The sequence below is a fragment of the Indicator indicator genome, chromosome 18 (genome assembly GCF_027791375.1).
Source record: "Indicator indicator isolate 239-I01 chromosome 18, UM_Iind_1.1, whole genome shotgun sequence".
Classification (NCBI taxonomy): domain Eukaryota; kingdom Metazoa; phylum Chordata; class Aves; order Piciformes; family Indicatoridae; genus Indicator; species Indicator indicator.
In genome coordinates, this window is record NC_072027.1 from 3,277,396 (window position 1) to 3,290,537 (window position 13,142).

General features: G+C 42.2%; 1 protein-coding gene across 1 annotated transcript in view; it reads right to left on the reverse strand.

The window, feature by feature from the left end:
* Positions 1–501: 501 nt before the first annotated feature.
* The window catches only part of RNF130 (ring finger protein 130), a 44,128-nt gene continuing 31,487 nt past the window's right edge, over positions 502–13,142 (reverse strand). The window contains exons 6-9 of the mRNA XM_054389280.1: positions 7,148–7,244; positions 5,898–6,102; positions 3,570–3,663; positions 502–662 (exon numbers count right to left, since the gene is read on the reverse strand). Of these exons, the coding sequence (XP_054245255.1) occupies positions 647–662; positions 3,570–3,663; positions 5,898–6,102; positions 7,148–7,244 (412 nt within the window). The 3' untranslated portion in view covers positions 502–646. The remainder of the gene's footprint in view (positions 663–3,569; positions 3,664–5,897; positions 6,103–7,147; positions 7,245–13,142) is intronic.

A 13,142-nucleotide genomic window follows, 5' to 3' on the forward strand; every position in this document is an offset into this window, starting at 1 on the left:
AGGCCCCATCCAACCTGGCCCTGAACATCTCCAGGGAGGGAGCATCCACAGCCTCTCTGGACAATCCATTCCAGAGTCTTACCATCCTTGTAGTGAAGAATTTCTTCCTAAGATCCAACCTAAACCTACCCCACTTCAATTTAAATCCATTCCCCCTTGCCCTATTGGTGGATAATCTTTGTAAAAAGTCCCTCTCCAGCTTTCCTGTAGGTTCCCTTCAGGTATTGGAAGGCAGTTATAAGGTCCCCCTGGAGTCTTCTCTTCTCCAGGCTGAACAATCCCAGTTCCCTCAGCCTATCCTCATAACAGAGGTGTTCCAGCCCCTGGATCATCTTTGTGGCCCTTTGTGACTTGCTCCAAAAGATTTATGTCCCTCTTACGGTGGGGGACACCAGAACCGGACGCAGTATTCCAAGTCCAAGAAAAAGAAAATTCTCACAGAGTAAGGTTTCATAATTAAAGGTTTTGTTTGGGTTGGGTTTTTTTTTTTTTTATTTCTTCACTTTTTCCTTAATACAAAGCTTTGGCATCAGCAAATTTTATGAAAAAATAGAATGTACTAAATAATTGCTTGTGCTGCATGATCGATAAATGATGCATAAAAATAGGTGTCTCTCTCCAAGGCGATCGGCCGGGAAGCGTTTCTTCAATACCATTCTGCTCTGGAGGGGCAGAAAAAAAAACAACAAACAAACAAAAAGGAGAGAAAAAGATGTAAGTTAATATTGACAACACCAAAACCTAAATAAATAAATAAATACATAATCCTGTAAAGAGAAATGACTACTTATACAAGGCCAGAGGTCTGTACTCCTTACACCGCTCCTACAGGACCAACACAACAGACAGGACAGCCAGGGGTCGGAGCACTTTGCTAGACTTCTAAAGAAACTCCACCTGAAAACTCTCTCTAAGTGGTGCTGTTCAACTGGACTTTAATACACAGTTATAGAGTAATTTCTAAACATTCCCTAAGAAGCAATGCAAAATGTGCCTTTTTTTTTTTGTTCCTTAAAACCACTACCTAAATGATTCTATAGTAATAGTGCATCAATGGCCTGAGACCAAGAGAAAAGCAGCTGGTTCCTTATTTTCTTATCAGCTAGGCAATGTCTCAGGATTATTTAAAAATGCACATGTGCATGTGGATATACACACAGCATACATACACAGTTAGTATATACACACAGTTGGCATATACAGTTAGTATATCCACATCACTCCAAACTACTGTCTTAAATAAATACAGTATTTCAGATGCACAAAAGGCATAGAAACAAAAAGAACAAGACCTGTTTTTAGGTGAGTTTCAATGCAGAATATTTGGCACCTTTTACTTGCATCAGCATATTATGTGGCCTCATTCTTGCTGCTGTTGCTTTCTGCTAAGAAAACACCCTCAGCTTCCTCTTTAAACACAACCATAACAAATGCAGGCTGTGCTAATACTGCTTTTCACATGTGGAGAATTGCATAAAAAGCAGGTACTAAACAGAAATCACAGTGAGAGGGGACCTGCCACATATTTGGAATGATACTCAACATAGGAACTGCTTTGGCAGTGGGGAACATGAGGTGTCAAAACAATAAACGCAAGCATCAGTGTCATGCACACACATTTTATACTGCCTAAGATGAGTCAAACCTAGCAGCACTTGTGCAGGCTGCTTAGATCCAAAAGGATCCAGTCTAAAAGCTGTGGAGGTTAAAGGCTACAGCTAGGTGCCTCAGTTGCCCAAATAAGTGATTTTTTGACAGCTCTGGTTTCTGCAGTTGCTAGTTTCCTTATGTCTGCCTCAAAGCACACGCTGGTGTACGCCTGCAGTTTCATTCCTGTCCCTGGGGAAAGCAGCTCTCCTCACATCAGCACACTCTTTGTTGCTACTAAGGGAACATCACTGTGAAAACACTTCGCTGGAGGCCCCAATTCTCTGCCAATGTGAAGAAGCTTGCTTGTCCTTCCAGTAAAAATAGACCCAGATCCCAAAAGCCAACAAAAAGAGGAGTTGCAAGGCAAGGCAGAAATACATCTGCTATCAGTGCCCACATCTGGATGATACTTCATGGGATACAGTTCCTTTGTCTTCTTCCTAATGATGTGGAAATGCCCAGAAATGCAGACACTCCTGTTTCACAACTCATCTGGCTCCCTGCTTTCCCAAGCTAATTTCTGAGTGCAGAGAAACAATGTTGAGCTAGGGATACGCCAGCAAGCCACTGACTGACAGCTGCGATGCCAAGATTTTGACAGGTTGAAAAAGATTCAAAAATCATGGAGACTTGATAGGACTATTTGAAATACAAAATCTTTGCCTTCATTAGGCCCTGGGGGATTAGCATCTGAAAGCAGGAGAAAAGGAAGATTTGCAATTTAATAGTAATCAAAGATCCCTGATGAGCAAAAACTTCTAAGAACTTATTATGGTCCCCTCAAGATTAGCTTGAGACTGTCTAAAATTTAATACTGAAGACTATTAGAATGTTTCCATCTTATTGAGAAGGACACCTTATGCTTTCCAGACAGCAACAGAAGTAAAAAAGGTACTTCTTTGTTACAGAAGAAGAAAAAAAAATAGAAAAATAGAAGATCATGTCTATGAAGCTGCATTTCCACAGGCTGCTGCCTTTGAATCTCACCCCACTTTCAGTATGAGATCAACACATCAATGGCAACTTAGCTGCGTCAAGATGTGCAGATAAAGATTTTGACACTCTCTCTCCTCACATGAATAAATGATGACTAAATAGATATCATGAGCCCAGCTGTTCCATACACCTGAGTGAAAATAGCTGGATGTACGTAGTTAATGTATCTGCAGAACAGATTTGTGTGTGCCCACACACAGGACTATAAAAAAAAGCCTGAAAGTTGTATGCTAATCATTTCTTGTCCAGCCTGTCTGAAGGGAAGCATTGAGGATGCATTAAAAAAGCAGAGAAATCTTCAGGCACTCCTTTGACTGCAATTCTCAAGCACACTAGAATGAGAGGTCAGAAGACTGGGCTGCTCTCTTCACTTGAGAGGAGAAACAGCAGGAGTGTGTTCACTGACTTCATCTTGCCCTCTCCCAAGAGCAAAAAAGTGGTTTTCTATTTAAATACCTTTTCTCTTAGCTGAAAGTGTGCCAGCTAGGAATATAGATTTTTTTTTTTTTACCTTTTAGTATGAAATCTGACTACAAAACTGAGGTGAAAACTGTCAAAAGGTAAGTAATGTAGTAATTTTTGGCTCTGTCAGGTGAATTTTGAAGGTGGGGATTTAATGGCAGAAATCTAATATTTATCTAGAATATTGATCAAGAAATTAAGATAAATATTCTCTCTTTTCTCCATTCCTTGTCTCCATTTGATAAGGAGATTTCCTCCAGCTAAATATTAAGTAAGAGGGGCTTTAGATGCTACCCTGAAACCTACTGTTAGCAGAGACACCTTTAGAAAGGCAGAAAAGGGCCCAGATCATTTGAAAACTGCATTTCCCCTGTCTCTGTTCTCCTGATAATTGTTCCCAATATTGTCCAAGACACACACCCACCAGAAATACATATATAGACATCTGAAAATTTACTTACTCATTAGCATTCAAGCTAGCTGTGGCTTTGATGATCATGTAGCAGAGTGTAAGGGCACTGAGGAGGCCAAAACTGGCAATAATAAACCATTCTTCTGTTGACAAAGGAAAGGGAGGAAATCACTCGTGGGAGAAGGCTTATGTCAAAGCGATGCCAATATTCCCCTCAAACACCACTGGCGGAAGGCAAGAGGCTTCTAAGCCATGACTGGCACCAGGAGGTGAAGCAGAAGGAGGTTAGCCACAGAGTTACTGACTGGAGAAGGCTAGCAAAGAAGAAGCGGAGAGAGGTGTGGAAAACAAGCATGGCACAACAGTATTTCCTGGCTGAGCCCAAAGGTTAGTGATAAAGGAAAATTACTTAATGTAAAGTGAAATGCAGGAACAAGGGAAAATGTAATGAAAACTCTGTCCACCCCCAAGTCAGCAAGAAGATTTGTCAGGGTTGGTTTAGATACGCTGAGATGAGACTCTTCACACATTTGACACACTCAATGCTTTCACACTTAGCTTGTGTCCTCACCCCCTCCCTTCCTCCCTCCCTCCCAAATGCTATAGTGTTACTGTAAGAACAACCCCAAAACCAGGATAGCTTTGTTCAGCAGTAAAACACAACTAGAGTTTTCCATTTCATATCAGGAGCACAGCATGGAACAATCACTTCACCATCAGTGTACATATAGAGACATTAAAAAAAAATACAGAGTAGTATCAAGAAGGTTATTAAAGAATGTTCACTATTCCAAGCTCTCCCTCCTCAAGATCGATTTGGCACACAGTAACAGTTTGGAACACAAACACTTTGGTTGAATATAGCTTTTGGTTTAACTGTCATGCAGCAAAGAATGCATGTGTCATCCAGAAAGACTAAACATTGGAACAGCCTTTTCTAAAGCTCTGTTTTGTAAACATTGTCAGAAAGAACTGTTGCTTGTTTTACCCTGTGTCGGCCCATCTGTGCAAGAGCAGTACTGCAGTTGGGGACAGTGAAAATACCCACAGTAAAAGCAAGTAGTGAAAAGTTACAGTTAAACTGGAGAGCTTTCCCACCCAGGACATGGAAAGCAGCACACCAACAGATTTGCCCCCTGTTCAACAGAGCTGAATGCAAGATGAATCAGGTATCAAACAGTGCCATGACAAAGTGACTTACTGGCTTTGTAAAGAAACTAGATTTTGTGTGTGGACTTTTCCTTCCAAGCACCTTTTTTTTTTTGGGGATATGGACTGTGTGTTTCATAAAATGAGATTTTTTTTTTTTCCTTAAATGAGACATTCACTTTGCTACAGCAGCTGAAGAAATGCTCTAATGGGCTGCATCAGTTACACCTACATACATCAGTGGCAAAGTGTCACTACTTTCAAAATCTAGATCACAGATGCACATAAGCAAAATACAAGGAGAAAATGAAGACTGTCATGCTGCATGGACTCTGTTTTTGCAGTTCAGCCAGAAAAACAACCATTCATGCATCCAACTGAGACTGTACAGCACATGGGAAAATGATGCAGTCCCATACATATTGTATTCATTGTAGCGTAACCCTAGGTAAAATCCAGTGAGTGGAAATTTCTCATGTTGCTCTTATGGATAGGAGCTTGCAAACAGTGCAGGAACAGTTTTCTGACATCATAGAACAGTTGGACAATAGTCAAATGTGATTAATCAAACACTTAAGTTCATAAATTTTGTAAGAAAAACCATCTGCTTAGAAGTGTCAGAATTCCAGTAGTGATGTTCCCAGAGGACAAAAATGTCTGCAGAAGTAGTCACCAGCTAAAATATTTGTATAAATTATTGCATGTGAAGTATTCTGAAATCATAGAATCTCCTAGGTTGGAAGGGACCTCCATAGGTCATCTAATCCAATCTCTGTGCAGTGAGCAGGGACATCCTCAACTAGATCAGGTCACCCAGAGCCCTCTTGAGCCTCACCTTGAATATCTCCAGGGCCTCAACCACATCACTGGGCAACCTGTTCCAAAGCTCAACCACCCTCATTGTAAAGAACTTTTTCCTAACATTCAGTCATGGTTTCTCCATGGTCACCAAATTCAGGAGGGTGATACTGTTGCCATTATAGTTCACCCAGTGTTCTTTGCACACAGAACTAAATGGCTATACCATTAATAAGGTAGGTGTTGGCACTGTCCCACCTATGAGTTACCCAGCAATACAGAGCGTGTGCCTCTTGCAGAGACACTGAGGTCACCTCTGTCCCTCGCAGAGAGATCTTTTACCATGGCCCTGCGGCACAGAGCTAGAGCAGAGCAAGTGCCACATACCAGAGAAACCACAGAACAGAACTGGAAGCCAAAGCAAACTTACTTGTGACAGCAATGTTGATCTCCCCTGACCTTGGTGTCAGCTCGCCGTCCTGGGGCAGCTGTGACATCCCAGAGGTGCGCAGGGGCTCCAGGCTGAGGGAGCTGTCGGTGGTGAAGTCGCCGAGCGCTGAGCGCCTGCTGGCTGGCTGGCCTCTGGTCAGCCTCTCCATGTCAAAGGCTACGTTATCTGTACAGGGCACGTTTGGCTGGGGGCAGAAAAGGGCAATGTCACATCACAGTGGTGAATGTTCTATGAGGAGCAAACCTAGAGCTTGAGTGAACCTCATACACGCTTCGCTCAGCCACCCTGGGGGTCCTCAGGCCACACAGGAGAGAAACAAGTGGCTCCTTCAGCCCACCTTAAAAGAGGTGGAGGAAGCAGCAGAAAACAGGATTAAGATTCAAAAAGGGACTCAAATATGCTTCTATCATAGCCTATGCTTGCATAGTTTACCACTATGAGCAATGATGCTATGCATCAAATTCCACTGCATCCTCCTCTAAAAGATATGCTACTACTGCAATGATACTATGCTACTATCCACAAATCCTACTAATTGCAAATAAAAGCTTACCCACAGCATACCCACAATTATTTCTTAGGAAACGTGCAAATTTGCAACTGACACAGCTAAAATGGGAGACCTGATTATTCCCACTGGCTGCTTTAGACAGTATCTTCATATACTTCTCTCCTTCTTCCTTATTTCTTCTGAAAACAGCATTGTTCCCACTTTTTCCTCATACAGTGAAGAACCTCATTGAAGGTCTTCACTTTTCTATCCCTTTGTGAACTGGTCAATAAAAGCAGTCCCTGGAGAGCATCCTATAAGCCATGATCTGCTTAAGAAAAAACTCACTGGCTTCAGCTAGGGCATGGCTTTTGTTGTGTACAAACACTAAACAAACAAACAAATGAAAGAGTGTTTATGGGAGAGTAAATTTAACACAGAAGGGTTGTGTGACAGCAATTGAGAAAAGAGAAGATTCTGGAGAACCTGGTAGACTTCCAGTAGATAAGAAATTGTTATAAATGCAAATATAATAATATAATAATATATTCTCAATGAACAGCCAGAGAAATGAACAGCAAACCCAGATGAGCTTCAGCAGCAGCAATGAAATTGGTAAAAAAGCCAAACCCAACACTTTCTGTGTAAGGGTACTGGAACATGCCTCCCCTTTTCTCCCCTACTCTTCCTGTTCTGGGTTGCAGGTGTGGGAGAAAGAGCTCACACCAGTGCAACTTACCACAATTCCCAGTGCCTTCAAAATGTTCAGTTTGCACATGGGACACGTGCAGTGCTCACTAAGCCATGGATCCACGCAGGCTTTGTGGAAAACATGCCTAGAAGGACACACAAGGCACAAAGCTCATCAGCAAACAATTCTACTGCACACAGTGAGAACTATTTCAACATCAGCTTTAGATAGTTTCTTTTTTCATTAAACCAGCAGAACAAATCCTAGAATTGCCAGTGTTCTGTGCTGATTGCAATATGGAAAAGAAAAAGAAATAATGAAGATGAAGGAATAAATAAATAAGCAAAGCTTCTTCCTTGTTTTGCCACCCTTTAGTAATATTTCAATTAGAAACACTTACAAAGAAGATTTCTTTTACTGTGGATACAGGTATGCACATAGGCAGGGTAACAAAGCCCCCACCATAACCTTGTGTGAAGTCTTGCCTCAATGTCTGTGTAGAACCTGGCCATAAACTGGGTAGGAAAAGCACAGATCCAGCAGCAGCCAATTTAATTCACAAGCTAGTGCAACCAACTCAAACACACTTATGTTTGATTTCAAAAAGGCTTTTAGAATTATCACATCTGAGTAAAAATGATAAAGGCTTTCCTACAATCAGTTATTTTCTTGATGTCAGGAAGGAAAATACCATGTCCATTGTATGATGGTCTTGAAGAAAAAAAGAAAAAAGAATCTTTCAAAGATTTAAAAAAAAAAGGCAAACTGGACTTGTACTGCAGAGAACTCTGCAGCAGAGGACAGTTTGAATTGCCACCTACACTGCAGATAAAGTCCTAGCCACATACATGAATATAAAGGTAACAGTGTTGGGATTGATATCAGCCAGAATCAGAAGGAAGGGCTAGGCAGAGACCAAAACAATGCATCTAAATTAAGGGTACTAAAGGAAATGTCATCTTGGCTTTTCATAAAGGGAAAGGACTTTTGTGAGCCTACTCATGGAAGAAATGGGTCTTACCAGGCTTTCTAAACAGTGCAGCTTTAGCAAATAGTCATCACTATGGTAAGAACCCAGATCTTTTATTTCCAGTAGCCCTGACTGCAGAGCCAAAAGCCAGGAGGAGCAGGCACACCTGAGCATGACAGACTGGCCATCACGACACGGATCAGCAATTACAAGAGCTGCTTAGCCAGCAAAGAGCTGTGCTCTGAAACCAGCAGGTGAAGGGGCAGGGGCAGAACAGGGAGTTCCTGCTATCTGAGGCATCAGCACAGCCTGCAAGAAGTCATGCCTGTCCCCAAGGCAGCATGAAGTCGAGAGATGCTCTGTCCCCTCCTTCCCTGGGTTACACCTGCTGCTTTATGCCTCAGGAACCTCTTCATGGGCCCTGGGACTTCTTTGCTCCCTAGCTCTTAAAACCAGAGATCAAATGAGGCATGTTACCAGATAGCTCCCCTTTAAAACTCTGCAGAGCAAACCAAGAGAAGGGCCTCCTGAAATTGTTAACAAACATGGCAAAGGACAGCATATAATGAGTTTTGTCTGTGGCTGCTATGCTGATGAAGGGACTAAAGTCTATGAAGATATATAATCAGGATCCAGTCAGCTACAGCTACACATCCTACCTGCACCAACTCAAGATGCACAGTTACAGAGTATAACACAGTCAGCAGAAGATGGATGGGGAGCAAAAGGAATTTGCCTATCTCCATCCCAGGTACTGCAGAAATACAAACGTACAGAGAATCTCAGCTTGGGTCCTTTAGCAAAACAGCAATCATGAAAAACAGGATATGTGCAGTGCTTACTGCTTGAGTAACTGCACAAAATACAGACTCCTGACATTATTAGGTCTTAATGCCTTCCCTTTATTACTCACAAAACTACAGCAAACAATGTTTAGAAATCCTGAGCGACAGCAAATGGGCTGAAAACACAAAGAGAAGCTATTTTTCTCTGTTAGCCAAACAGAGAAACATGGCTTTTATTTGCTCATGTTTCCTTTTAAGTCTCCAAATTCTATTTTTTTTTGGTTTTTTTTAGAGAAGGACAAACCTGAAAATCTAATGTTTTGGGAAACTGCAGACAACAAGACTCCAGAGAAGCATGAAAACAGCTTGAATATATCGTTATCAGCTAATCAGTGCTGCAGAAGCACTCAGATCAACTCAAGCAGGCGACTGATACGGATGCCAACATGCACCCACTAAATATTATGGCTTATTTTAAAGAGTCATTAGCACTTTGATAGAGCCCAAACGCACCAGAACAGCTCAACTATTTTTGTGACCTCTTCATTCTTTGCTTTTAGCTCACAAACCGTCAAGGATGTTTATTAATGTGCTTCAAAAAAAAGTGCAGTTCTCCAAAGGCTGTTTATTGATTTAGCTCAGCACAGCTCTGCCTCCTGCTTATGCAGTTTGTCTGCTCCTTAAAAGCTTGCTGATAACCATCATTGGGGCTCAGGCTTTGGCTGATTTCTCTGCTTGCAAGAGTTAAAAAGCAGTTGTAGAGGCAAGGAAGGCAGTGAACGCAGGAATGACTTCAAACATTCAGTCTGACAAAGTGAGCCCTCTCATTTTCTGCTACCTTAAACCTTCTCCATCTTCATATTTCTGTCACTTGTTTCTTCCCAAGACCACAAAGCTGAAGAGGTCCTAGCAAATTGCTCTAGGTCATGGCAGCTGATTATGCTCCCCCAGGAGCCACATGTCAAATGTGACACAGCTTTTAGTGCTTCTCCAGCCCCAGGGCTGGAGAAAGCACAGCCAGCAGCCAGGCTGGTAGCAGTGAAGGAGTCTCCCATTCAGGCATAACTCCAAACTGGTGACCTGAAGGTATTTTTCCACTCAGTCAGCATACCCAAGCCAGGTGCCCTCCAGCTTGTAATAAACACCATAAAAGTCACTCTCTTGTACCAGCTTGGCTTCCTTGCAGCATTTCATAGAGAACAAGTAAGTTAGAAATCTCCTTTGGTGGTATAATATTGCCAAATTCATGTCACACAAGAAGGGTTTGAATCAGTTTACAGGTGCTGTTTCCCAACAAGCTCAACTACACTTCTCTGCTCAGTGTAGCATCCCACTGAAGGCACCTGATCAATGTGCTGCTGCAAAGCAGCATCTCTGGCTGCTGCTAGAGGCAGCTGCATCCCTTGCCCTGGGGTACTAACCTCCCAGCCAGGCCCACAAGCAGCACACAGCTCCTGCAGGCAGCCCATTGCAGCCAGTGTGGGTGAGGAGGGATGTCTGACCTGCTGTGGTGGGGAGGAAGGCACCATGATCCCTCCCCCAGCAGGGAGGCAATGCTAGGGGGAGAACAGGTCAGTGCTTACAGCAGATATGCAGTGTCACTGGGGGGAAAGAGAGACTGTCCTGGCAAGCAGGTAGCACAGAAAATAGGGGTTGTGCAGAGGCACTGCAGTAAGCAGAAAGGATGGCATTGAGATATTGTGCTAATTTGCTATTCACAGAAAAAAAAATAGCAGCTATGTGCAGCAGCCCAGGGTCAAACATAAAAACCTGGCTTAGTCACTTCCCACCTTCTTGCTCAGGACAGGAATTAGTCAGGATTTGGCTCAAAAGCCATTTATTTGAATATATCCCCTACTCCTTTAATTCTCTTCCTACCCTGTAAATTCCTTCCTTCCCAGGCCACCTTTCTGCCTTTTCCTTCTCTCTGCTTTCCTGTCACTTTGCTCTCCCCTTCCCCTATCTCTCACTAGTCCTTCACACTACCCTCTCCTGATCACTTTTCACCTAGAGCCTGCTCATCTCCTAGTTGCAGAGGTATGATGGCAGAGTATCTGAAAAGAAAATCACCCATGAGATTTGCCTTTTGCTAGAATCCTCCTGATGTTTGTTTACTCATTTTTAACTTACATTATGATATTCCCAAATGCCAGAGATGCTCCTCAGGCTTTTAAGCCTAAGCCAGATGGCTGCCTTATCCCTCTGACACCAATACCTATAAGTATGTCCATAGGCTTCCTGGTACTGAAAGTATTTCTCCCTGAAGCACAGAATGAATGAAATCCAACTGCATAAATTCATAGAATGGTTTGGGCTGGAAGAGACCTTAAAGATTATCTAGTTCCAACCCCCCTGGCATTGGCAGGGACACTTTCTGCAACCATGACAGATGAAAAAACAAGAGAAATCATCAAAACTTGATAATATTTATAAATTTTATTCTCTTTCTGGCCCACTGGTGAGCACACCTGGGATGCCCTGGTAAGGTAAAGGAGACAGTAATGGAACTTTTGGGGGTTTTCCAATTAATTCCCTGTAAAGTTTCTAGTAAAACTAGAATTTGATCCAAAGTTTTCTATCCCTTGAGAGCCTTTCATGGATTTAAAGACATCAGGATCATAATCTGTATGAGGACAACTGCAAACCCAGCCTTTCCAGAATGATTTTATGAAAATCAAGTCAGCCACATCAGTTTGCTGATTAAAGGGACACGTTTACAACCATCCTCATTTTAGTTTATTTTTGAATTTGCCACCTGTCAACACAAAAATGTACACCACACAAGTGGTGTTTCACAACAGAATTTTCAGTGCAGCTTACTCAGCTGCTGGTAGATTTTGCCTGCTGTGTGTCTGCCCAGACCAGGCTTCTCTCTGCTGAGGTACAGAGTGACAGACCATACTTAACTGCAGAGAACAACTGTGGTACCCAAGGTAAATGCTACTTTTAAATTGAGGAATGCAGCAAGGGTGTTGCCTGTCAGTGATTCCTACTGTCTAATGATTAGAGCTTCCTCAACAGGCACAGGAAAAAGAACTTCCAGCCTTTTATTTGCTTCCTCTTGGTTGAGCCATTTTCTCCCTGGTTTTCTTTCAATTTATTTTCTCTTCTGGCTTAGAGATGCTTTTGTAGTTGGTTGGGGGTTTGTTGTGTACTGTTGGCTTTTTTTTTTTTTTTTTTTTTTTTCACAAACTTTGCATGTTGCACTAAATAAGAGGTTGAATTATCACAAACTAAAAAGGGATTAAACCTCCAAAATGAGAGCATCTGAAATGAAGACTGGAAAGTCTCACATGCAATCTAAAACGTATTGGGCTCATCTCCTCAGTTCCTGGTTAGCTCTTCATCTACAAAGATAAAAGTGTCTTGTAGAAAGTATCCATCTCAATGCTTCCACCTAGATGAGGTGGGTTTGCACTCAACTCAAAGTTTAACTGCAGCAGGTGAAAAGAGAAATAAAAAAAAGATAAATAGAAAGTGAACATAAAAGTTATCACACAGCCTTGGGCAGAACTGTCATCTGAGCTGCCACTGACCTTACATTCTTGTGAAAAACAGAACAGAAAAGGATCTGCACAAGAGCCCTGGGATCTCCTTCACATGGAGAGCTGTGCTGGGGGAGATGGCAGCCAGGTGCACCTTCACCCAGCAACCTGAAGCAGCTCTAACCATCCCTGAGAGCAGGAAGCTTCCTGACTGCAGGTCTCCAAAGGTGTCTGAAGGAAATGGCCTTTTAAATGATTCATTTTTTTATTATTAAAAAAATAATAAATCATGTTCAAGCAACACATTCACTGCTTGGATAACAGCAGTTTTAACCAAGGAAGTTGACTTTTAGCCCTAATTCTGCCTTCTGCTTAGGGGGGGAAGATGCCTTTCTATCAGATGAAGAGTCATTCTCTCTTTGTTGGCAAGGACCTCTTAAGTATGCAGAGAAATGCACAGAGGGGTGGGACATGTCATCCTCCATTCCACATCTTCAAGCCTCATAGTACCGACCTGAACTACATGAGTGAGGCCTTCTTAAGAGGTAGTTTATCAAACAACCACCTTAGCAGTTCAGAACTGCTGTAAGCAGCTTCCAGAAATTCCTCCTCTAATTTCCAAATGAGCTTCCATACAACGAATGCACACACATTTTAATCAGCAAGATCTAAAATAATACTCTTTTCCATTTATGATGATAGGAATTCATTATGCATTAGAAGAAAAATATCCCAGCTATTCAGAACAGCCTGCAGGAGGATTTAGAAGACCAATAATGAGCTCTCAAGTGCTGCTGCTGTGT